The 23,705-nt window shown below is 49.7% G+C and overlaps 1 protein-coding gene across 1 annotated transcript; it reads right to left on the bottom strand.

Annotated features, from left to right (window-relative positions):
* Positions 1-131: 131 nt before the first annotated feature.
* LOC148882629 (F-actin-uncapping protein LRRC16A-like) lies at positions 132-22,635 on the bottom strand. The gene is made up of 49 exons (XM_088986882.1): positions 22,478-22,635; positions 22,113-22,210; positions 14,120-14,170; positions 13,999-14,058; positions 12,582-12,694; positions 12,405-12,502; positions 12,253-12,323; positions 11,216-11,289; positions 11,065-11,140; positions 10,912-11,000; positions 10,554-10,648; positions 10,296-10,486; positions 10,155-10,225; positions 10,003-10,086; positions 9,821-9,925; positions 9,663-9,732; positions 9,512-9,593; positions 9,182-9,281; positions 9,064-9,118; positions 8,795-8,967; positions 8,648-8,716; positions 8,458-8,551; positions 8,269-8,367; positions 8,078-8,206; positions 7,891-8,001; positions 7,652-7,827; positions 7,486-7,573; positions 7,267-7,395; positions 7,109-7,175; positions 6,845-7,043; positions 6,344-6,412; positions 6,154-6,247; positions 5,965-6,063; positions 5,774-5,902; positions 5,587-5,697; positions 5,348-5,523; positions 5,182-5,269; positions 4,963-5,091; positions 4,805-4,871; positions 4,570-4,739; positions 3,921-4,024; positions 3,535-3,844; positions 3,377-3,442; positions 3,012-3,051; positions 2,777-2,946; positions 2,116-2,219; positions 1,730-2,039; positions 1,619-1,649; positions 132-411 (listed from the first exon to the last, which is right to left on the bottom strand). The coding sequence occupies exons 1-49, from the start codon at positions 22,611-22,613 to the stop codon at positions 215-217; spliced, it is 5,517 nt and encodes a 1,838-aa protein (XP_088843008.1). The 5' UTR covers positions 22,614-22,635; the 3' UTR covers positions 132-214.
* Positions 22,636-23,705: the final 1,070 nt, after the last annotated feature.

The raw sequence follows: 23,705 nt of genomic DNA, 5'->3' as shown, positions 1-23,705 counted from the left end.
AACCGACGGCTTCCGTTTCCGTGGCGTGCGCAATTCAAGTCAGATACGCAAGACAGAAAAAGGTACTCTGAGATTGGCACGGTAAGATGGCCGCCGGTGGCTTCACTCCATCAGAAGAGGATTTGCCAAGATGGATTCCAAAACACTTTATTGGCCAAGGTCGTCTTTGGACAAGCGCTAAATGCGTTCGGATAGAACAAACGAAAGCAGAGGTTCAAAAGCCGCCGCTTTGCTCAGCGGTCGCCGCTTGGCGCCAATCGACAGCGCTCGCCGTGGTTTGGGGAGACGTCGGACGACCCTCTGGCGCCGGAGCGCGGGCGGGCAGGGACTTGGCTCGCCGACGCCCATCCGGACTCCGGCGCGGCGACGTCTCGAGGGAGGAACGGCGGCGCCGGGGCAACCGCGCCAAGCCTAACGGGAATAGACCACAACATTTAGCCTGTAGGAAACGTGCATCTTTCCCTACATGAGTTGAGTGAAGGCCTAGCTAGCTATCTGCTATCTGTCCGTGATTAGAGAATTGACAGCAGGTGGAGGGCAGCCGAGAGAGGCAGCCCCGCCCCCCGCTGTCAACTCGCACGTGACAGGAGCAAAGAGATTTGAACGTGTGAGCACCCCTCAGACAGAAGAGCTCCCCGAAGTTTTTATGGAAGGGGACTCTCCTTCCAAACAATAAATTTCCTTCCTCCGTCCACCTGTCGCGGCTTGGAATTGAAGCGGATTTATGTGGGAAAGGAGATGTGAGACAATGTTATTTCGTCAGTGGATGCTACATCTTCGTGTTTGCTTTCAACATTTAGCTTGTAGTAGACGTACAAATTCCACCATGATGTCCCTGATCCACTGCTGACATGGATGCTTTGATCCACTCCTCTTTCAACTAGAACTGCTTCATGTCATCACAAAGAGGGTACAGCAAGTCCTGAAGAATGAATAATTCTGTGTCTTTGTGTTGTCATATTTGTTATTTTTATTTTTTTCCTAAGATGGCGGCGCGTGAGCACGCAGCGGCTCCCCTCTCCCGGCAAATTGGCGTTTTCATGTTTGTTAAAGTAATTATTATATAAATAATTAAGTGCCTTGCATGCTGGGTCCGAGAGGACAGTAATTTCATCTGTGCTGTATGTCATACATATTAGCATATTTGACAATAAAGCTGACTTTGACTTGGACTAATGTGCAATTTCATGCATAAAATAATGTATAAAATACTGTACTAAAAAGGTAAACATTCAGGGTGTTGGAACGGATTAAAACGATTTACATTATTTGTAATGGGAAAAATGGTTTCAGTGTTCGAACAAATCGGTTTTCGAACAGCGTTCTGGAACGGATTATGGTCGAGAACCAAGGTACCACTGTAATAATAATCCATTTAATTTCTCAGTGCCTTTCAAAACTGTCAAGGTCACTTTAGTCACAGGATCGGTTTTTCTGTGGGTGAGCAGCGGCAGCCACACGCGCCAGCGTTCACTCAACCCAGAATAACTCAAATAGATAGAAAGTTAGCTCGCTAATATATAATCAATAGATAGCTAGCTAGCTAGTTATATAACTAATAGATAGCAAATAGAGAGTATGGCCCCAAGCGCGGCGATTGGTGCCCGCCTGGACTTACCCGAACGGCCATCTTCTTGTGACGTCTCCAACTGCAGCAAAACAAACAAACAAAAAAAAACGTCAGGGAATCACTTGCCCCGTCGCCACGCCAACGAATCCTTTTCCTCACCTTGTGAGCGGCCATTTTCTCCTGCCGTGCCCGCATCTCCGCCATGAGGTCGGCGGCCAAGACGGGGACGCCCACGTGCCGCGCAGGCCGGGGGCCTCCCCCGGCGGCGGGCGCGTTGGCCTCGGAGCGGTCGTCAGCCCCGGGCGGTGCCACGAGGGACCCACGCCGTGGCGGGGAGGGCGACGCGTCCGCCAGCATCGCCGGGGCGGGGGACGCCCCCTGATTTTTCTCCGAACCGGATGTCGGACTTTGGACGACGTGGAAGAAGCCGCTCCCCCCGGAAGCCCGTCTCTCTAGCGGGGGAAGGCGCCTGCGAGGTTGGGAAGGTGCGGCCGATTGCTCGCCATCAACTCGGCTCAACGGCGACGACGGCGTGCGGCTCTCACTTGGAGCTGCTCTGCAGGACTTTCTTGGAGAAAAAGTCGTCCACGCCCTCGTCCAGCTTTGCCAGCGCGCCCCGGGGTTCCGCCGGCGACAGCGGCGCCTCACGCTGCACGAAAAGACCATTTGGAGATTGAGGCTGGATGAACTAATAATAATAATAATAATAATAATAATAATAATAATAATAATACATTTCATTTGTAAGCGCCTTTCAAAACTCTCAAGGTCACTTTACAGTCACTGGACCAGTTTTTCTGTGGGTGAGCAGCAATAGATAGCCAGCTAACCAGCTAGCTAGCTAATAGAAAGCTAGCTAGCTGGATAGATAGCTAACAGATATCCAACTAGCTAGCTAGATAGCTAATAATAATAATAACAATACATTTCATTTGTAAGCGCCTTTCAAAACTCTCAAGGTCACTTTACAGTCACTGGATCAGTTTTTCTGTGGGTGAGCAGCAATAGATAGCCAGCTAATCAACTAGATAGCTAATATAGGTAGCTAGCTGGATAGATAGCTAACAGATAGCCAGCCAGCTAGCTAGATAGCTAATAATAATAATAATAATAATAATAATAATACATTTAATTTTTAATTGCCTTTCACAACTGTCAAGGTCACTTTACAGTCACTGGATCAGTTTTGTGTTCCCGGTGACCTACGCGGACTCTGCCGGGTGGGTTTCGCCTCCTGGCTCTGGGCCGCCTTTTGGTGGGATGCTGCAGCGGCGGCGGTAAGCCGAGGGGCGGGAAAACTTCCACCGGATGGGGCGGCGGGGACGCGGCGTGAGCGGGAACCTCCGCCATGGCCTTGTCCAGGTCAAAGTTCATCTCTGAGATAAAGGTGAAACTTTAGTTTCCCGGGCAGAGTCAAGAGACGACGGAACTTTGGCCTCACCAAAGGCCATCGAGACCGGCCGCAGCATCCGCACCAGACGATTTACATTATTTGTAATGGGAAAAATGGTTTCAGTGTTCGAACAAATCGGTTTTCGAACAGCGTTCTGGAACGGATTATGGTCGAGAACCAAGGTACCACTGTAATAATAATCCATTTAATTTCTCAGTGCCTTTCAAAACTGTCAAGGTCACTTTAGTCACAGGATCGGTTTTTCTGTGGGTGAGCAGCGGCAGCCACACGCGCCAGCGTTCACTCAACCCAGAATAACTCAAATAGATAGAAAGTTAGCTCGCTAATATATAATCAATAGATAGCTAGCTAGCTAGTTAGATAACTAATAGATAGCAAATAGAGAGTATGGCCCCAAGCGCGGCGATTGGTGGCCGCCTGGACTTACCCGAACGGCCATCTTCTTGTGACGTCTCCAACTGCAGCAAAACAAACAAACAAACAAACAAACAAAAAAAAACGTCAGGGAATCACTTGCCCCGTCGCCACGCCAACGAATCCTTTTCCTCACCTTGTGAGCGGCCATTTTCTCCTGCCGTGCCCGCATCTCCGCCATGAGGTCGGCGGCCAAGACGGGGACGCCCACGCGCCGCGCAGGCCGGGGGCCTCCCCCGGCGGAGGGCGCGTTGGCCTCGCAGCGGTCGTCAGCCCCGGGCGGCGCCACGAGGGACCCACGCCGTGGCGGGGAGGGCGACGCGTCCGCCAGCATCGCCGGGGCGGGGGACGCCCCCTGATTTTTCTCCGAACCGGATGTCGGACTTTGGACGACGTGGAAGAAGCCGCTCCCCCCGGAAGCCCGTCTCTCTTGCGGGGGAAGGCGCCTGCGAGGTTGGGAAGGTGCGGCCGATTGCTCGCCATCAACTCGGCTCAACGGCGACGACGGCGTGCGGCTCTCACTTGGAGCTGCTCTGCAGGACTTTCTTGGAGAAAAAGTCATCCACGCCCTCGTCCAGCTTTGCCAGCGTGCCCCGGGGTTCCGCCGGCGACAGCGGCGCTTCACGCTGCACGAAAAGACCATTTGGAGATTAAGGCTGGATGAACTAATAATAATAATAATTATAATAATAATAATAATACATTTCATTTCTAAGCGCCTTTCAAAACTCTCAAGGTCACTTTACAGTCACTGGACCAATTTTTCTGTGGGTGAGCAGCAATAGATAGCCAGCTAACCAGCTAGCTAGCTAATAGAAAGCTAGCTAGCTGGATAGATAGCTAACAGATATCCAACTAGCTAGCTAGATAGCTAATAATAATAATAACAATACATTTCATTTGTAAGCGCCTTTCAAAACTCTCAAGGTCACTTTACAGTCACTGGATCAGTTTTTCTGTGGGTGAGCAGCAATAGATAGCCAGCTAATCAACTAGATAGCTAATATAGGTAGCTAGCTGGATAGATAGCTAACAGATAGCCAGCCAGCTAGCTAGATAACTAATAATAAGAAGAAGAAGAAGAAGAATACATTTAATTTTTAATTGCCTTTCAAAACTCTCAAGGTCACTTTACAGTCACTGGATCAGTTTTGTGTTCCCGGTGACCTACGCGGACTCTGCCGGGTGGGTTTCGCCTCCTGGCTCTGGGCCGCCTTTTGGTGGGATGCTGCAGCGGCGGCGGTAAGCCGAGGGGCGGGAAAACTTCCACCGGATGGGGCGGCGGGGACGCGGCGTGAGCGGGAACCTCCGCCATGGCCTTGTCCAGGTCAAAGTTCATCTCTGAGATAAAGGTGAAACTTTAGTTTCCCGGGCAGAGTCAAGAGACGACGGAACTTTGGCCTCACCAAAGGCCATCGAGACCGGCCGCAGCATCCGCACCAGAATACTCTTCCGTTTTGATTTGGCCGTCACCTGCCAGGAAAAAAGAAAGCATCTCTCCAGCTTGTTCAAGAAACCTCACCAGGGGGCGTTGGGGGGCAGGGGTGTGTGGAAAAATTCCAACCACGGAAGCGTCCGCTCGGCCTTCCGCCTGGCCGCCCGCCGGATGAAGCACCGTTTCGTCCAAAACTTGGGTTTCCTCCGGAGATTCGGGACGTAGCGCTGGCTGGCCCTGCCTCGCCACGTGGTCGCCCTGCAAAAGGACACCAGGAGGACGGATGCAGTCATTCCCAGGGGGGGGACGGGACGGACGGACGGACAAGGGCGAAAACCGGCAACCGACCAGCGTGTGGTACCACACGGACAAAGAGTCCAGGATGCGGTCCGCGATGCGATCGGAGAAGAAGGACGCCACGCTGAGCTTCAGCTCGCTGGGGACAAAGACAGAAGACGCTGAAGGGGACGGGGGGGTACGCACGGGCACGGGAGGTGGCGGTCGGCGGCGCCACCTTATCTTGTTGAGGATGTCCAGGCCCGCCTGTTCCAGGAGCGTCTTGGTGACAAACGCGCGAGGGACGCTGATCTTCCCGGCGCCCGCCGTCAGCAGTTCTGCAGCCAGACCACCCGTCTTCATGGCATGAGGACACAACGCCGAGGCCGCTTCCAACATGGACGCCAGCATCGCCTACAGCACCGCAAAGAGTCACGCGGCGCGCTTGGGGCTTGTGCGCGCAGTGGGCGTGGCCACCTGCAGTTCCTCGTCCATCACGGCCGCCACCTCCGGCGCCACCGCCTCAAGTTTGGTCCGGATGGCGGCCCGCAGACGGTCCCCTCGCACCCGGTAGAGGCCGGCCAGCAGCTGGAAGATGCAGAGAGGAAAGGAGAGCGCGTTCAAGTGCCGCTAGGGTCCGGCTGGCGGCTCCGGCGCCCCATACGGTCTTGGACTTCCTGGCGTCCGTCATCAGGTTGTTTGCCACTTTCATGTCCTCCCGAACCGAGCGGTCCTGAGAAAAGCTGAGCGAGTTCAGGTGGTCCTGGACCTTCACGCACATGGTGTCCATCATCTGCGGAGAGGAGCGGAGGGTCAGCGAGAACGCGGTCGATCCCGCCCCTGCCCCGCGCATGCCTGCTGCGTGGTGCTGGTGACGATGCCCTGCTGCAGCCGGTACGCCTGCTCCAGGAGATACTTTCTGCTCTCGTGGTTCCTCAGCAGGAAGCGCTCCATCTGCGCGTGCAGGCCACACGTGAGTGGGCCGCCCGGGACTCGCTGAACCCGACCCGAGAGGTGGCCAAAGCTCCTCGGCTCGGCAGCGACCTTGAGCAGAGCCTCTTGCGTCTTTTCCGGGTTGGTCTTGAGCGCCTGGGCTGCGTCCACGATGGGGACGGGCATGAAGCGGATGGTGAAGTTCCTGAAAAGGCACGCGACAAGCGCTCGCCGTCACGCCGCCGCTTTTCGCCAAACGGCCCCCCTCCCCGTAAACTGGACAGAGCGGGCGCCTACTCACTTCTCCAAGGCGGATGCCACTTCCTGCAGACCCCGAGGGCTGACGTTGTTCCTGTCCCAGATGAGTGTCCTAAAAAAGGAGCAAAGCGTGGTGGTGGTGGGTCAGGTGGGGTTCCGTGGGGTCAGAGCCATGAAGGCGCAATAGATAGCCAGCTAACCAGCTAGCTAGCTAATAGAAAGCTAGCTAGCTGGATAGATAGCTAACAGATATCCAACTAGCTAGCTAGATAGCTAATAATAATAATAACAATACATTTCATTTGTAAGCGCCTTTCAAAACTCTCAAGGTCACTTTACAGTCACTGGATCAGTTTTTCTGTGGGTGAGCAGCAATAGATAGCCAGCTAATCAACTAGATAGCTAATATAGGTAGCTAGCTGGATAGATAGCTAACAGATAGCCAGCCAGCTAGCTAGATAACTAATAATAAGAAGAAGAAGAAGAAGAATACATTTAATTTTTAATTGCCTTTCAAAACTCTCAAGGTCACTTTACAGTCACTGGATCAGTTTTGTGTTCCCGGTGACCTACGCGGACTCTGCCGGGTGGGTTTCGCCTCCTGGCTCTGGGCCGCCTTTTGGTGGGATGCTGCAGCGGCGGCGGTAAGCCGAGGGGCGGGAAAACTTCCACCGGATGGGGCGGCGGGGACGCGGCGTGAGCGGGAACCTCCGCCATGGCCTTGTCCAGGTCAAAGTTCATCTCTGAGATAAAGGTGAAACTTTAGTTTCCCGGGCAGAGTCAAGAGACGACGGAACTTTGGCCTCACCAAAGGCCATCGAGACCGGCCGCAGCATCCGCACCAGAATACTCTTCCGTTTTGATTTGGCCGTCACCTGCCAGGAAAAAAGAAAGCATCTCTCCAGCTTGTTCAAGAAACCTCACCAGGGGGCGTTGGGGGGCAGGGGTGTGTGGAAAAATTCCAACCACGGAAGCGTCCGCTCGGCCTTCCGCCTGGCCGCCCGCCGGATGAAGCACCGTTTCGTCCAAAACTTGGGTTTCCTCCGGAGATTCGGGACGTAGCGCTGGCTGGCCCTGCCTCGCCACGTGGTCGCCCTGCAAAAGGACACCAGGAGGACGGATGCAGTCATTCCCAGGGGGGGGACGGGACGGACGGACGGACAAGGGCGAAAACCGGCAACCGACCAGCGTGTGGTACCACACGGACAAAGAGTCCAGGATGCGGTCCGCGATGCGATCGGAGAAGAAGGACGCCACGCTGAGCTTCAGCTCGCTGGGGACAAAGACAGAAGACGCTGAAGGGGACGGGGGGGTACGCACGGGCACGGGAGGTGGCGGTCGGCGGCGCCACCTTATCTTGTTGAGGATGTCCAGGCCCGCCTGTTCCAGGAGCGTCTTGGTGACAAACGCGCGAGGGACGCTGATCTTCCCGGCGCCCGCCGTCAGCAGTTCTGCAGCCAGACCACCCGTCTTCATGGCATGAGGACACAACGCCGAGGCCGCTTCCAACATGGACGCCAGCATCGCCTACAGCACCGCAAAGAGTCACGCGGCGCGCTTGGGGCTTGTGCGCGCAGTGGGCGTGGCCACCTGCAGTTCCTCGTCCATCACGGCCGCCACCTCCGGCGCCACCGCCTCAAGTTTGGTCCGGATGGCGGCCCGCAGACGGTCCCCTCGCACCCGGTAGAGGCCGGCCAGCAGCTGGAAGATGCAGAGAGGAAAGGAGAGCGCGTTCAAGTGCCGCTAGGGTCCGGCTGGCGGCTCCGGCGCCCCATACGGTCTTGGACTTCCTGGCGTCCGTCATCAGGTTGTTTGCCACTTTCATGTCCTCCCGAACCGAGCGGTCCTGAGAAAAGCTGAGCGAGTTCAGGTGGTCCTGGACCTTCACGCACATGGTGTCCATCATCTGCGGAGAGGAGCGGAGGGTCAGCGAGAACGCGGTCGATCCCGCCCCTGCCCCGCGCATGCCTGCTGCGTGGTGCTGGTGACGATGCCCTGCTGCAGCCGGTACGCCTGCTCCAGGAGATACTTTCTGCTCTCGTGGTTCCTCAGCAGGAAGCGCTCCATCTGCGCGTGCAGGCCACACGTGAGTGGGCCGCCCGGGACTCGCTGAACCCGACCCGAGAGGTGGCCAAAGCTCCTCGGCTCGGCAGCGACCTTGAGCAGAGCCTCTTGCGTCTTTTCCGGGTTGGTCTTGAGCGCCTGGGCTGCGTCCACGATGGGGACGGGCATGAAGCGGATGGTGAAGTTCCTGAAAAGGCACGCGACAAGCGCTCGCCGTCACGCCGCCGCTTTTCGCCAAACGGCCCCCCTCCCCGTAAACTGGACAGAGCGGGCGCCTACTCACTTCTCCAAGGCGGATGCCACTTCCTGCAGACCCCGAGGGCTGACGTTGTTCCTGTCCCAGATGAGTGTCCTAAAAAAGGAGCAAAGCGTGGTGGTGGTGGGTCAGGTGGGGTTCCGTGGGGTCAGAGCCATGAAGGCGTCGGCTCACCTGAGCTTGGTGTTGATCTGCAGGGCCTTGGCCAGCATTTTGGCGCCCATGTCGCCCATGGCGTTGCCGCTGATGTCCAGCCGGGTCAGCGAGGCGTTGCCCCCAAGGGCATTGAGGACCACAACCAGGTCCCCCTTCAGCTTGGAGTCGGCCAGCGACAGCGAGCTCAGCGGCTAGGCCAGGCCAAACCACTTTAGGCTCAGGGGCGGGCGCCATCGATCGATCGATCAATAGTCCTGGGCGGCGGCGGACGCAGCTCACTCACTCACCGAGCCCTCCTCCTGGATCAGACGGACCAGGTCGTTCAGGACCGCCGCCACGTTCCTGCCAGGCAAGAGAGTAAAGCCACACGCCCGGATGGACAGACGCCCCTCTCCCCCGACTCACTTGGACTTGATGCCCTGGAAGTTTCTGCCCAGCGAAAGGTGGCGGACCGAGCGGTTCTTGGCCAGCCAGACCAGCAGGGTGCTCAGGTCCCCGTCCAGACCTGACAGGAGACAAGGCCACGTGAGGACCAGTTGGGGCGGAACCGCCAGCGTCTCCATGGCCTCGCGTGGTCCGTCTGTCCGTTTGCTCAATCCGTCAATCTGTCAATCCGTCAATCTGTCAATCCGTTATTCCGTCATCCGGCAATCTGTCAATCTGTCCGTTTTCTTTGTCCTGGAATCAGGTCGGCAGAGAGAAGCCACGCGGAAGGGGACTTGGGGGAGGGCGCACCGTTATCGGAGATGTCCAGACTGGAGATGTTGGGAATCTCGGCCACGCAGCCCTCCAGGATCCGGGACCCCGCCGATCGCAGCTGCAAGTCAAATAAGAGCGAGGGTGGCGTGGGTGCCCCTCCCTGCGTGCCCCCGCGGGATGGTTTTACCTCGCAGCTGCTCAGGTCCAGAGACACCTCGCTCAGGTTGGGGTTGCAGCCCAGGCCCAACAGCAGCGCCCTGAGAAAAAACGTCGGCGGGTGGGCGGGTGGCTGAGTCAGGCATGCTTTGGCCGGCCTTTGGGCGCGCCCAAAACGCAGCAACGCACTTGAGAGCCTCGGCGGGAAGCCTGCACCCGGACACGTTGACGGAGCTCAGCGCGCGGCTCAGGCCGAAGAACTGCTTGAAGGACGGCGCCACCTCCCGCCATTTCCTAAAGGCAGGGGGGTGGCGGGGACACGCGTCAAGGCGCGAGTGGTGCCTATCGTACGTCGCCCTCACATGCTTCACCTGTGAGAGTAGACCGTCTTGGCCATGTTGAGGACGCGGAGACGCTCCAGGCACCCTCCCAGCAGAGACGCCGATGTCTGACGGGCGCCAACAATGAGTCACCGCGAGACTTTGGGGCGAGGCGGCGCCCGCGCGGGTGCTCACCTGCTCCAAAGGAGCAGTCGGTGCAGGACAAGTCCAAAACTTCCAAGCTGTTGTCCCGGCTCAGGAAGCGCTGGAGGTCCTGTCAAGAGCGAGAGAGACGGGCGTCGCCGCAGGTTGCCAGCGCGCCGGCGACCCGCGAGTGGTGCCACCTGCAGCTCGTCCCCTTTGAGCAAGTTCCCCGCCAGTTGGAGGTGCGTGAGGGTGACGGCCACCGTGGGGTTGGCGCACAGCGCCTGAGCCAGCAGGTTTGCGCCTTTGGGGGACAAGGAGGTCCTGCTCAGGTTGACCTTCTTCAGGCCCGCCGCCAGTTGGCCCAGCTGGGCGCTCAGAGCCCACATGCCTTCAGCACACGCCGGACATATTGATGGACATTTTCTTGTGCGTGCGTACGTGCTCGCGTGTTGAACCTTTGTCATCCAGGGAATTGTTGCTCAGGTTGATGGTGTGCAGCGCCGAAGTGGGGTTGTCACACAGCGCCAAGGACAGCTTGTGAGCAAAGTCACTGAAAAGGCGAATCAACTTTGTTTGTTTACTCGTCCGCTTATTCAAAAGGGAGCGTTTACCTGTTTCAACATCAATGGGACCTAAATCAAGATTATCCAATCAAAATGGAGCTTTCCGCCAACACAAGCCCAAACAGGAAATGAACAGCGAAAAAGCGAGAGTACATATTTAGTTTTATCTGGCCATTTGGTCTGAAAAAGTCAGAAATCCGCCGATCGGTGGAAAATTCTCATCCCTGAACGTGACTGCGCCCGCTCTGACCTTCTGAGACCGACGTTGTCCAGAACCAGCTCCTCCAGGCAACTCGATCGGGACGTAACGCGCACAATCTGCTCACACACGTCTGCCGACTACGCACGCACACACGGGCACATGAGTGATCAACCTTCACTGCTGCCCCCCTGCCCTCCTCACCAGCTTGAAGTCCTTGGCAACCAGCTTGGTGAACCACCTGTTGTACTCCAGAGTGCCGACGATGGCCGCCAGGTCCCTGCAACATGCGGCGACGCGCTACCACATGACACACGAGACCTCCTGAAGCGCTTCTCGCCACGCGCGCACCCACCTGCCGTCCAGGTGACTGAAGTCGTGCAGGTTGAGCTCCGTGCTGTCCTGGCTCAGGTAGATGGTGTCCACGTCCTTGGGCGTCACAACAAGACGAGTACTGTCACGGTGAAGCGCTCTCGACAATCAGGTGTGATATAGAATTGTGGTTGACATCCAAAAATATGAAATTTTGGCTCAGATTTTAGCAATCATCATGTCATTTAACAAGTATGATTTGCTTTCGCGGGCCGAAAAAAATGATGTGGCGGGCCGGCTTTGGCCCGCGGGCGTTGACTTTGACACCTGTGCTTTACAGTAACAGGATAGGTTTTTCTGCAGGTGAGCAGCGGCGGCAACATGCGCCGGTGTTCACTCAACCCTGAAGTAACTGAAATAGACAGAAAGTGAGCTAGCTAGCTAATAGATAACTAGCTAGATAGGTAGATAGCTATTACGCTAATAGATAGCCAGCCAGATAGCTAGCCAGCCAGCCAGCTAGGTAGCTAATAGATTGCAAATAGATAGCTAGGTAGCTATCCAGATAGATAACTAGCTAGATAGCTAGCCAGACAGATAGCTGGAAAACGTAATGTGTGTGTATAACCTGACTGGCCAGTTTGGACACGAAACAAACACATTCCAGGAAGATAAAAAAATGGCTGAATGGACGCAACATATTGCAGGATCATGCGAGTTCCCAGCGGGCTTGATATGAAAAACACAAAGCAGACCAATTGTGGACCGGGGCCATACTTTGCCCACCCTTGCTCTCAACGCTTTGTGGCTCCGGCTCGCCGCGCTTTCACGCAACAATCCAGCAAAATCATGAGGGGCTCACGCCCCGAGTCACCCCTCCGGCGTGACCCAATTTGGTTGAGGTGCGGTCCAGTTAAAAGCGCGCCAGGCTTTGGGGAAAATCCCAGTCTGCAAGGACCAGGACCGTGACCACAAGTTTGGGCCGCCCAAGCGCCTCAGCAGAAAACAAGGAAAAAAGAGGAGCAAAAGGAAATGGGGGGGCGATGAGAAAGGGGTCAACAAGAACGACCAGGCACTGACCCATTGGACTTCCTCCCGGTAGGCCAAGTTGAGACTGTCGCACACGGCTCGGTACTGATCCGAGAATCCTCCTGGACCAAACGGCGCTTGGCGTGAGTTTGACCCCTCCCCAAAAAAATGCCCCACCCTGGCGGCCAAGAGGCGTCACCGACCGCAAGGGCCCAAGGTCGCCGGGTCCCGCTGCTCCCACGCCGCCTCGAGGGCGGCCCGTCGCTCGCATGGCGCCACCTCAAATTTCTCCAGCGGGTTCCTGGTGAGAGGGGCACGAAGTGCCTGTCGAGCATGAGGGCCTTCCCCCCCCCCCCGAAAGCCCCCCGCTTGCTACTCACCTGTGCGGCCAAATCCGGGTGAGGTATGAGCCCAGGTGGGCGATGACCCGGTCGCTGTCCTCCTGGGAACTAAACCACAGCGGACAAGGGCCGCGTCCGCACTCCAGTAGCACCTGTGCGTGCAGGCGCCGACACACACAAACACACACTCGGCACTCGAGAGGCCGCGCTAACAGCCAGCCTGTTGCTAACAACCACTTATTATTACAATAATAATAATAATAATAATAGATTTAATTTCTAAGCGCCTTTCAAAATTCTCAAGGTCACTTTACAGTCACAGAATAAGTTTTTCTGTGGGTGAGCAGCGGCAGCCACACACGCCAGCGTTCACTCAACCCGGAATAACTCAAAGCTAGATAGATAGAAGGCTAGCTAGCTAGCCATCTATTAGCCATCTGGCTAGCTATTAAATATCTATTAGCTAGCCAGCAAGCTCTCTAGCCACTTGAGTAGCGAATACATAGCCAACTAGCTAGCCAGATAGCTAAAAGCTCAGGTAAAAATGACCCACAACATAATCAATGTCAGCTGTCAATAATAAATAGCTTATAGCTAGCTAGTTAGCCAGATAGCTAAACGCTAGCTAGCTAGATAGCTGCTAACGTTACCCATTATTTGTCTGTTTTGTGCGGATTTTTACATACAGGTTAAAATGACCCACAACATAATCAACATCAGCTGTCAATGATAGATAGCTTATAGCTAGATAGCTCGCTAAAAACTAGCTAGCTAGATAGCTGCTGATGTTACCTATTATTTGACTGTTTTGTGTGGATTTTTACATACAGTCAAAAATGACCCACAACATAATCAACGTCAGCTATCAATAATAGATAGCTAATAGCTAGCTAGATAGCTAAAAGCTAGCTAGCTAGATAGCTGCTGTTACCCATTGATTGTTTTGTGTGGATTTTTACATACAGGTAAAAATGACCCACAACGTAATCAACGTCAGCTGTCAATGTTAGATAGCTTATAGCTAGCTGGCTAGCCACATAGCTAAAAGCTAGCTAGCTAGATAGCTGTTGATGTTACCTATTATTTGACTGTTTGTGTGGATTTTTACGTACAGGTAAAAATGACCCACAACATAATTAATGTCAGCTATCAATAATAGATAGCTAATAGCTAGCTAGCCACATAGCTAAAAGCTAGCTAGATAGATAGATAGCTGCCAATGTTACCCATTGACTGTTTTGTTTGGATTTTTACATACAGGTAAACAACGTAATCAACGTCAGCTGTCAATAATAGATAGCTTATAGCTAGCTAGCTAGACAGCTAAAAGCTAGCTAGCTGCAGATGTCACCTATTATTTGACTGTTTTGTGTGGATTTTTTTTTTATAAAAATCCAAACAAAACAGTCATATAATAGGTAACATCAGCAGCTTTTGGTCATTTGTGACATCTCACCTCCTTGGGCTTGTTGCTACGGAGACCGAGGATGTCCAGGAAGCTGAAGGAGTGCTCCACCTGCAGGCGCCACAAAACGTCAACACGTGCGCACACGTGCGCAACCAAGACACCCACTGACCTTGGAAGGGCTGCGTGCTGACAGCAGGAAGCCGCGATGTGACGCCAAGGCCTGCAAGTCCACACATTCAGAGTCAAAATTCAAATCTTTTCAGTTCTTCAAGTCGCAATTGATTTCCTTGCTATCGGCACCCTCTAGTGGACGTGTAGTCATATCACACCACATTAGCAGCCGATTGATTCAGACATAGCACGACTGAAGGCCTACGAGTGACAAGCACGGCCTGCCACTGGCGCTTTGTCACATGACCAGGAGGCGATGTTAGCCAGGAAGCTCTCGCGGGCGCTAAGCCATAAAAGTAAAACATTTAGAAATGTTTTTCAGTGAGAGCCACAACACGCGAGCGCACACACACATGCACACCGACGCACGCACACAGACGAACTCACCGTTAACATGAATGGTTTTCCGTTCCTTATGATAGGTAAAAATCCAGCCAAATGATCGGAATGAAAGTCAACTTGCCGGGTCCATACGCGAAGTTACTGCTAGCTGTCATGATCTGGTTGACGACCAACGGGGGGCGCTGTCGCCCCCGCCTACACCTCACAGGTGCTGGTCGCCCGATCAGATTGGCGCCAAGGCCTGCAAGCCTCGCAGGTGCAGGTCAAAATTCATAATCTTGGCAGTTCTTCAAGTCGCAATTGGATTTCCTTGGCTATCGGCACCTCTAGTGGACGTGTGCATATCACCTATTAGCAGCCGATTGATTCAGACATAGCACGACTGAAGTGCCTACGAGTTGATTCAAGCACGGCCTGCCACTGGCGCTTTGTCACATGACCAGGAGGTCGATGTTAGCCAGGAAGCTCTCGCGGGCGCTAAGTTTTTCCATAAAAGTAAATATTTAGAAATGTATTTAGCCACAAGTTCACGCGAGCTTATTTACACATGCACACCGATTTGCACGCAACAGACGTACTCCCTTAACATGAACGGTTTTCCATTCCTTATGATCGGTAAAAATCCAGCCAAATGATCGGAATGAAAGTCAACTTGCCGGGTCCATACGCGAAGTTACTGCTAGCTAGCCTGCACACGGCTCATTAGCTTCCACACTTGCTATGCAACATACTTCTCACAGAACTATATTGATGCTAGCGTTAGCATGGGGCTTGTTAAAATGCCACTGATATTCGATTGTTTCATCGATTGTATTGTTTCGATGCAAATTAGAATCAGAACCTTTTCTCTCCATAAAGGCGAATCCTCCGGTGCATTCAAGCTTAAAGGACAACCGACATCACTTTTTTGTTTTTTTAACTGACACCAGAAAAACGTTTGACAGCATCTAAAATACCCAAAACACGCAGTATGATATTTTTAGTCAAATGCAAAACACCAATAAAAATGACTTAAAGTGTCCAAAATCTGCAAAAAATTGAGCTGTGAATTGGGCATTTTCAGAAAGTCCCGCCCCCAGTTCGTGACGTCACGCCAAGACGTCTTGCATTGCTGGAGAATCCAAACAATGGCTTCAGATTCGGAGAATATGCTTTCTTGTTACACATCCAGTTATGAATATGATTCAAATACTTCTGAAGAGGAAAGCATACATGTTTGCAATCGATTAAAGAATTTATTCCATGCCATTTTGAGGCAACATTGGGGCAACAATGGATAATAAGAAAAGAGGCACAAAATGGCGACCTCCAGAGGCCACCTCCGCTTCCACAGGCTAATAAATTCCTTACATGGAGCTTGGACTCCCTCTTCTGGCGGCATTTGGGTGCAACACGGTTCTCAGACCAAACATGTACGGCAAAATACATTGACGTGATGGGAGGACGCTACAATGCGTCTTTTTTACGGTCAGGGGCGGTCCTTTCACGACGTCACGTACGGACTTGTCACCAACTCAAAAACAAGACTTCCTGAATATTCAGAGCGAGTCTTAAAACGTAAAATATAGTGATATACGGTGGAATCTTTGTAAAATACGCTCAGTAGAAGTCATTTGAAGCCATTTTACAAATTATGGACACAACTTGTCCGGAGACGTTGGTTGTCCTTTAAGTGTACTTTGTTTTTACTCGTCGGGCTCATTTAAAGGGGCGTTTACCTGTTTCAACTGACGGCCAGTATCATCCAATCAAAATTGCACTTTTCGCCAACTGCAGCCCCAACAGAAAATGAACAGAAAAAAGCGAGAATATGTATTCAGATTTATCGGCGAGCCATATGCAATTATCAAAAGAGCCATATATGGCTCGCGAGCCATAGGTTCCCGACCCATGCTGTAATATATATAAATGTGATTTCAACAAAATCCCAGAATGTACGTATTATTTAAAATAACTTGCTGAAAGCTGGAAAATGTATTCAAGGAAGAGGAGGAATTGGGTTGACGAGCAATGAGATTGCAGACTCTGAGAAGTCTACGTCATGAGCGGCAGCAGACATCGTCGCATGGAGGCCGTGCGCCTGCGCAAGGAAAACCAGATCTCTAGTGCAGACGAGAAGAGCGTTGGCCTCTTTCAATCAGGAGGAAATACGGAAAAGAGAGAGCAAGATCCTGTCCAACTTCAAAGAGATGGTCTATAGCAGCATGGGCAAACTAGGCTTTTTAATCCGTCCCGCCGAACTTGTCCAAATTATAGTAAAAACAGTGTCTGAAACTCATGACAAAAAAATTAGTGGACACCAGGGCAGACAAACCAGGGCAGACAACTCTGAAAAGCTGCCTGCCCAGCCATAAAGTTGTCTGCCCCATTTTTCACAACTTGAAACACAATAAGACGACTAATCGCAAAAAAAAAAAAAAAAACATTGTTGCAAAGTATAAAGGATTTTTATATAATGGATATACCTATCACAAATGCTTCCATGTTTATTTTTGTCACGGTTTGCAAGGTGGTGATGACGGGTGCGGATCCCAAAAAGCAGGCAGGAGGGAACAGGAGGTTGTTTGACAAATTGTATTAAAATAAAGGTCAGCAGGAACAAAATGTAAAACATCAAAATCAACTGAACAGAAAAAAATACAAAGTAGCAAAAGAAGACCAAAAGTAAAAGTCTGCCAAGGTTAAACAAACACATGCACAGCATACACAATGCATGCAGCAAACAAGCAGCAAACAATGAACCGACACCGGATGGTCGTGCCGGGTGTCCTTTTAAGTATCAGCGATTAAAACGACCAGCACCTGCGAGGCTGCAGGCAGGGCTGACATCGCTACCCGTTGGTCGCCAATCTGATCGGGACGACCAGCACCTGTGCAGGTGCAGGCGGGGCCGACAGCGCCCCCCGTTGGTCGCCAACCAGATCATGACAATTTTACAGTAAATATCCCTTGCTGAAGCTCATGCTCCAGTTTACGTTTGTCCATTCACTGGTGCACAAAGCAATATTTGCGTTGCATTGTCTGCTAAATGCCACAAAGTGCCTTTCAAAACTCTTAAGGACACTTTACAGCAGGGGCCTCAAACTCAATTTACCCGGGGGCCGCTGGAGGCAGAGTCTGGGTGAGTCTGGGCCGCATCAGTTTTTCCACAAGAAAATCACAGATAAAACATTCCAATGTTCTCAAAATCTTTAGTTTTAACACCCAAAAAATGAATTAAACGAATAAATGGAAAAATGAATAAAAAAATTAATGAACCAGTAATAAATAAATAAAATAATTTAATGATCCTAAGGCAGTTACAGACGACTGAAAAAAAAAACACAGGAAAACGAATTATTTTAATAAAATTTCAAATGTCATATTCACAGTTCTTTAACCTTTAACTTTCTTAACATAAAGAAAATATTGAACATTAACTGTCCTAAACATTGCTTATCTCGCCTACTTGTTCAGCTCCACACACAAGTTTCATTCATATCAATCATGCGGGCCGCACTAACATTAATTTTTCATATCAAGGCGGGCCACAAAATATTCTTTCGGGGCCACATTTGGCCCGCGAGTTTGAGACCCCTGCTTTACAGTCACGGGATAATATAAGTTTATTTTTTGTAGCGTCATAAATTTTGTTAGCTTCTTTTGAATCTTTCTTCTGGGGCTGAGGTTCTGTCACCTATACTTTGGAAAATGATATGCAAATGCACAACCTTATAACGCTTGGGAAAGTCCGAAGCACGAAGCAGGCTTCTGATTGGCTGCTGTGTCGAGTATGCAAATTTCAACTGCAGGTTGGATATTTCATACAGCCAGCCTATGCCTGTGGGCTTGGCAACGTTACACGTGTACTGTTTGCGAGTGAAGGCGAGGGCGTCCGTGGCGAGTTTGTTGAGTGCGTGATTGATCCATCCATGATTTTGCGGAGTTTAACACAAGTAGATATTATTGAGCCGGAGTATTTCGTTTTGAATGTTGAAAGTGATTCCATTTTTCAATAAATGTTGATTTCTTTAACTTTGCACCTTCGATTGAAACTTATTAAAAACAGACGCAATCTTGATAAATCACAGTGCGTATGTTATTTTAATCTATTTCCATTTCCTCCTCCCAGTATCTGCGAAATAGTATGTAAACGCCATCTCTTGCATATTCTTTGAGACAAATGTATTAACTGATCAGGGATATTTTCACATTTGAAAGACAGTTAATGAATTGGGTTGTAGTGTTCTTACTGTGCTATGAGTTTTGCACACACTACATTTAATGCTTTACTATACGGCCCAAACACTCCCTCCAAATGCTCCTGGCCCGGCTCCTCTGTCAAATTTTAGAACCCATTGCGGCCCGCGAGTCAAAAAGTTTGCCCACCCCCGTTCTATAGGAAGACCAAAGGGAAAGAGGAGAAGCCATGAGACTACCAGCTCTATTTTGACCCCCTTTTGAAGCTATTGTGTAAATACACCCTTTTTTGTAAGATCAGTTAATTATTTACTTTCATTTACCGGTACTCTTTATAGAGTTGCAAATTTGTTAGTGAAAGGATTTTTGCAACTACCGGAATTGAGATATTTTTGGATTTCTCTTTGTTTGTTCATCACACTCTCGATATTGTATTAAAATAAAGGTCAGCAGGAACAAAATGTAAAACATCAAAATCAACTGAACAGAAAAAAATACAAAGTAGCAAAAGAAGACCAAAAGTAAAAGTCTGCCAAGGTTAAACAAACACATGCACAGCATACACAATGCATGCAGCAAACAAGCAGCAAACAATGAACCGACACCGGATGGTCGTGCCGGGTGTCCTTTTAAGTATCAGCGATTAAAACGACCAGCACCTGCGAGGCTGCAGGCAGGGCTGACATCGCTACCCGTTGGTCGCCAATCTGATCGGGACGACCAGCACCTGTGCAGGTGCAGGCGGGGCCGACAGCGCCCCCCGTTGGTCGCCAACCAGATCATGACAATTTTACAGTAAATATCCCTTGCTGAAGCTCATGCTCCAGTTTACGTTTGTCCATTCACTGGTGCACAAAGCAATATTTGCGTTGCATTGTCTGCTAAATGCCACAAAGTGCCTTTCAAAACTCTTAAGGACACTTTACAGCAGGGGCCTCAAACTCAATTTACCCGGGGGCCGCTGGAGGCAGAGTCTGGGTGAGTCTGGGCCGCATCAGTTTTTCCACAAGAAAATCACAGATAAAACATTCCAATGTTCTCAAAATCTTTAGTTTTAACACCCAAAAAATGAATTAAACGAATAAATGGAAAAATGAATAAAAAAATTAATGAACCAGTAATAAATAAATAAAATAATTTAATGATCCTAAGGCAGTTACAGACGACTGAAAAAAAAAACACAGGAAAACGAATTATTTTAATAAAATTTCAAATGTCATATTCACAGTTCTTTAACCTTTAACTTTCTTAACATAAAGAAAATATTGAACATTAACTGTCCTAAACATTGCTTATCTCGCCTACTTGTTCAGCTCCACACACAAGTTTCATTCATATCAATCATGCGGGCCGCACTAACATTAATTTTTCATATCAAGGCGGGCCACAAAATATTCTTTCGGGGCCACATTTGGCCCGCGAGTTTGAGACCCCTGCTTTACAGTCACGGGATAATATAAGTTTATTTTTTGTAGCGTCATAAATTTTGTTAGCTTCTTTTGAATCTTTCTTCTGGGGCTGAGGTTCTGTCATCTATACTTTGGAAAATGATATGCAAATGCACAACCTTATAACGCTCGGGAAAGTCCGAAGCACGAAGCAGGCTTCTGATTGGCTGCTGTGTCGAGTATGCAAATTTCAACTGCAGGTTGGATATTTAATACAGCCAGCCCATGCCTGTGGGCTTGGCAACGTTACACGTGTACTGTTTGCGAGTGAAGGCGAGGGCGTCCGTGGCGAGTTTGTTGAGTGCGTGGTCAGGACATTCCATCCATGATTTTGCGGAGTTTAACACAAGTAGATATTATTGAGCCGGAGTATTTCATTTTGAATGTTGAAAGTGATTCCATTTTTCAATAAATGTTGATTTCTTTAACTTTGCACCTTCGATTGAAACTTATTAAAAACAGACGCAATCTTGATAAATCACAGTGCGTATGTTATTTTAATCTATTTCCATTTCCTCCTCCCAGTATCTGCAAAATAGTATGTAAACGCCATCTCTTGCATATTCTTTGAGACAAATGTATTAATTGATCAGAGATATTTTCACATTTGAAAGACAGTTAATGAATTGGGTTGTAGTGTTCTTACTGTGCTATGAGTTTTGCACACACTACATTTAATGCTTTAGTATGCGGCCCAAACACTCCCTCCAAATGCTCCTCTGTCAAATTTTAGAACCCATTGCGGCCCGCGAGTCAAAAAGTTTGCCCACCCCTGGTCTATAGGAAGACCAAAGGGAAAGAGAAGCCATGAGACTACCAGCTCTATTTTGACCCCCTTTTGAAGCTATTGTGTAAATACACCCTTTTTTGTAAGATCAGTTAATTATTTACTTTTATTTACCGGTACTCTTTATAGAGTTGCAAATTTGTTAGTGAAAGGATTTTTGCAACTACCGGAATTGAGATATTTTTGGATTTCTCTTTGTTCATCACACTCTCGATCCATCTGATCATTAATAGTTAATTATCAATTAGTCAACGAAGAGGCCTTGTAAGTTTGACACATTTTACCCAACATATTTATTTGCTATCCATTAGCTAGCTAGCTATTAGCTGTCTAGCTGATTGGCTGTAAGCTGTCTAGGTATCTATTAGCTATTTATTTGCTATCCATTAACTAGCTAGCTAGCTTCCTATCTATTTGAGTTACTTCGGGGTTGAGTGAACGCTGGCGCATGTGGCTGCTGCTGCTCACCTACAGAAAAACGTATGATGTGACTGTAAAGTGACCTTGAGAGTTTTGAAAGGCGCTTATAAATGAAATGTATTATATTATTATTATTATGTGGATCAAACCTCTAAAGATGGACGACACTGATTTGCTGTGGCGACCCCTTGAAGGGAAAAACCGAAAGGAAAAAAGAAGAATATAAATGGTTGTCTGTTCCTCATGATTGGTAAAAATGCAGCCAAACGATCGGATTAATAGTCAACTTGTTACTGCTAGCTAGCCTGCACACTGCTTATTAGCTTGCACGCTTGCTTTCTGCTGCCTCTCGCAGAAGTATATTGATGCTAACGTTAGCATGGGGCTTGTCATAGTGCCACTGAAATTCCACTGTTTCATCCATGGTATTGTTTCATTGCAAATCAGAATCTATGAAATTAGAAGCTGTTCTCTCCACAAAGGCGAATCAACTTTTTGTTTTTACTCGTCCGCTTATTCAAAAGGGGGCGTTTACCAGTTTCAACATCACTTAAGTCAAGATCATCCAATCAAAATGGCACTTTCCGCCAACCGGCGTCACTGTCATCCAATCAAAATTGCGCTTTCCGCCAACACAAGCCCAAACAGGAAATGAACAGCAAAAAAGGAATATATATTTTGTCTGGTTTCTGGTCTTAAAAAGTTGGAAATCTCCCGATCGGCAGAAAATTCTCATCCCTGCATTTTCATCCTGTGAGGATTACTCAAGAAGGAAAGACCGTGGTGTGAGGAGGTCAGGGTCAAAGGTCACTCACCAGCACTTTGTCATCCACCTTTTCGCCCTTGACCTCCAGCTGAAACTGGCACCTGAGGGTCAGCTGGAGGCTCCGCCCCACCGTCTCCTGAACGCTCTCTGACAAACAATCACATCCGGTATGAGGAGGAAGCGTGGAATTATTTTCACACAAAGTTGAGCATTTTGTGCGGCGCCACAAAAATGAGCGTTGGGCTCAATTTGGACGTGTATGGGGAAGCCCCTCGCACATTGAAAGGAGCCAGGAGAAAAATCAACTCAACAATCAATCTGGCCATCAATCCACAACATTCAATAGTTGGTCAACTTTTGTTAACTCGCCGCCGCCGCCGCCACTAGCAACCCCTGGAATGCGTCTGTTCTCACCGAGCAATTCTTTTGGCAATTGTGACGGCTCCATTTGTGTCTTGGCTGTTGCGGGAGGAACCTTTCTGTGTTGCTTCTCTCTCCTTCTTCCGCGGGCAGCATGGAAACACCCGAGCGAGCGCAAGTTCAAACACATTCCAAAGGCGGGCAAGCGCACACACGCCAGCCAAAAAAAAGAGTTTGCGCACCGGCGAGGTTTCGCTTGAGCCTAGATTCAAGAGCTCAAAGCTAGCTGGAGCGTCAAGGGTTATTATTAAAGGACAACCGACACCATTTTTTTGTTGTTTCCTAACTGACATCAGAAAAACGTTTAATCTAAAATAGCCAAAACACACAGGCTGATACAGTAAAGTCTCATTATATCGATATCAGTTATATTGATAGTACTGCTTATTACGATAATACAGCAAAGTCTCGTTATATCGATATTCTCGGGAGTTGGAAAAAATATCGATATAACCGGACTATCGATACATCCGATCCTGCGGCATGTACATTTTCTCCTTGCGTTCATAGAAATAGTATCGTAATAAGCAGTACTACAGTAAAGTCTCGTTATATCGATATCGGATATATCGATAGTCCCGGTTATATCGATACTATTTCTATGCACGCACGGAGAAAATTACATGCAAACAGGGTCGGATATATCGATAGTCCCGGTTATATCGATATTTTTCGGACTCCCTTGAATATCGATATAACGAGACTTTACTGTATCTATACAACCGATATCGATATAACGAGACTTTACTGTATTTTCATTTTCCGGCAAATTTCTGGTCTTTTTATATATAATTAGTTCCGTTTAGTACGATACATGGTTATTACGATAATCCGGTTACTACGGTGCCCCTTTTCATCTCCCGCCAGCCATTTTGCTCTGTTTATATCGATACAAAAGCAGCTTAAGATGAATCGATATTTGCTTTGGGATTTTTATACAGTAGCACCATTATGGAAATCTGTATCGGTATCCGTGTCTTGCACAGTGTAGCAGAGCTGCAATAGCAAGCCCAGGCCCCAAACATGGACAACACAAGCGCCGAACGTTACAATACTATAGTCTTCTTATATACAGTACTGTTGTTCAACACCAATTTCAACCATGGGGAAACGTAAAAATTTTGATATCGGAACGACGTACAAGGCAATCGTGGCTGTGGAGGACAATCCAACAAGCAAATCCGTCATCGTGAAAGAGTTCGACCTGCCGCAAAATACTTCA

This window comes from Hippocampus bargibanti, linkage group LG20 (assembly GCF_051943395.1).
Source record: "Hippocampus bargibanti isolate YZ-2025 linkage group LG20, ASM5194339v1, whole genome shotgun sequence".
In the NCBI taxonomy this organism is placed as follows: domain Eukaryota; kingdom Metazoa; phylum Chordata; class Actinopteri; order Syngnathiformes; family Syngnathidae; genus Hippocampus; species Hippocampus bargibanti.
Note: the sequence above shows the minus strand (reverse complement) of the source record. Positions and strands in the feature narration are given on the sequence as shown.

Coding starts and splice junctions, on each gene's coding strand:
- LOC148882629 (XM_088986882.1), bottom strand. CDS start 22,613: ATGTGTTTGAACTTGCGCTCGCTCGGGTGTTTCCATGCTGCCCGCGGA. Junction 12,503..12,581: donor ACCCGGATTTGGCCGCACAG/GTGAGTAGCAAG, acceptor CCCTCTCACCAG/GAACCCGCTGGAGAAATTTG. Junction 7,396..7,485: donor CCGTGTGGTACCACACGCTG/GTCGGTTGCCGG, acceptor GTCCTTTTGCAG/GGCGACCACGTGGCGAGGCA.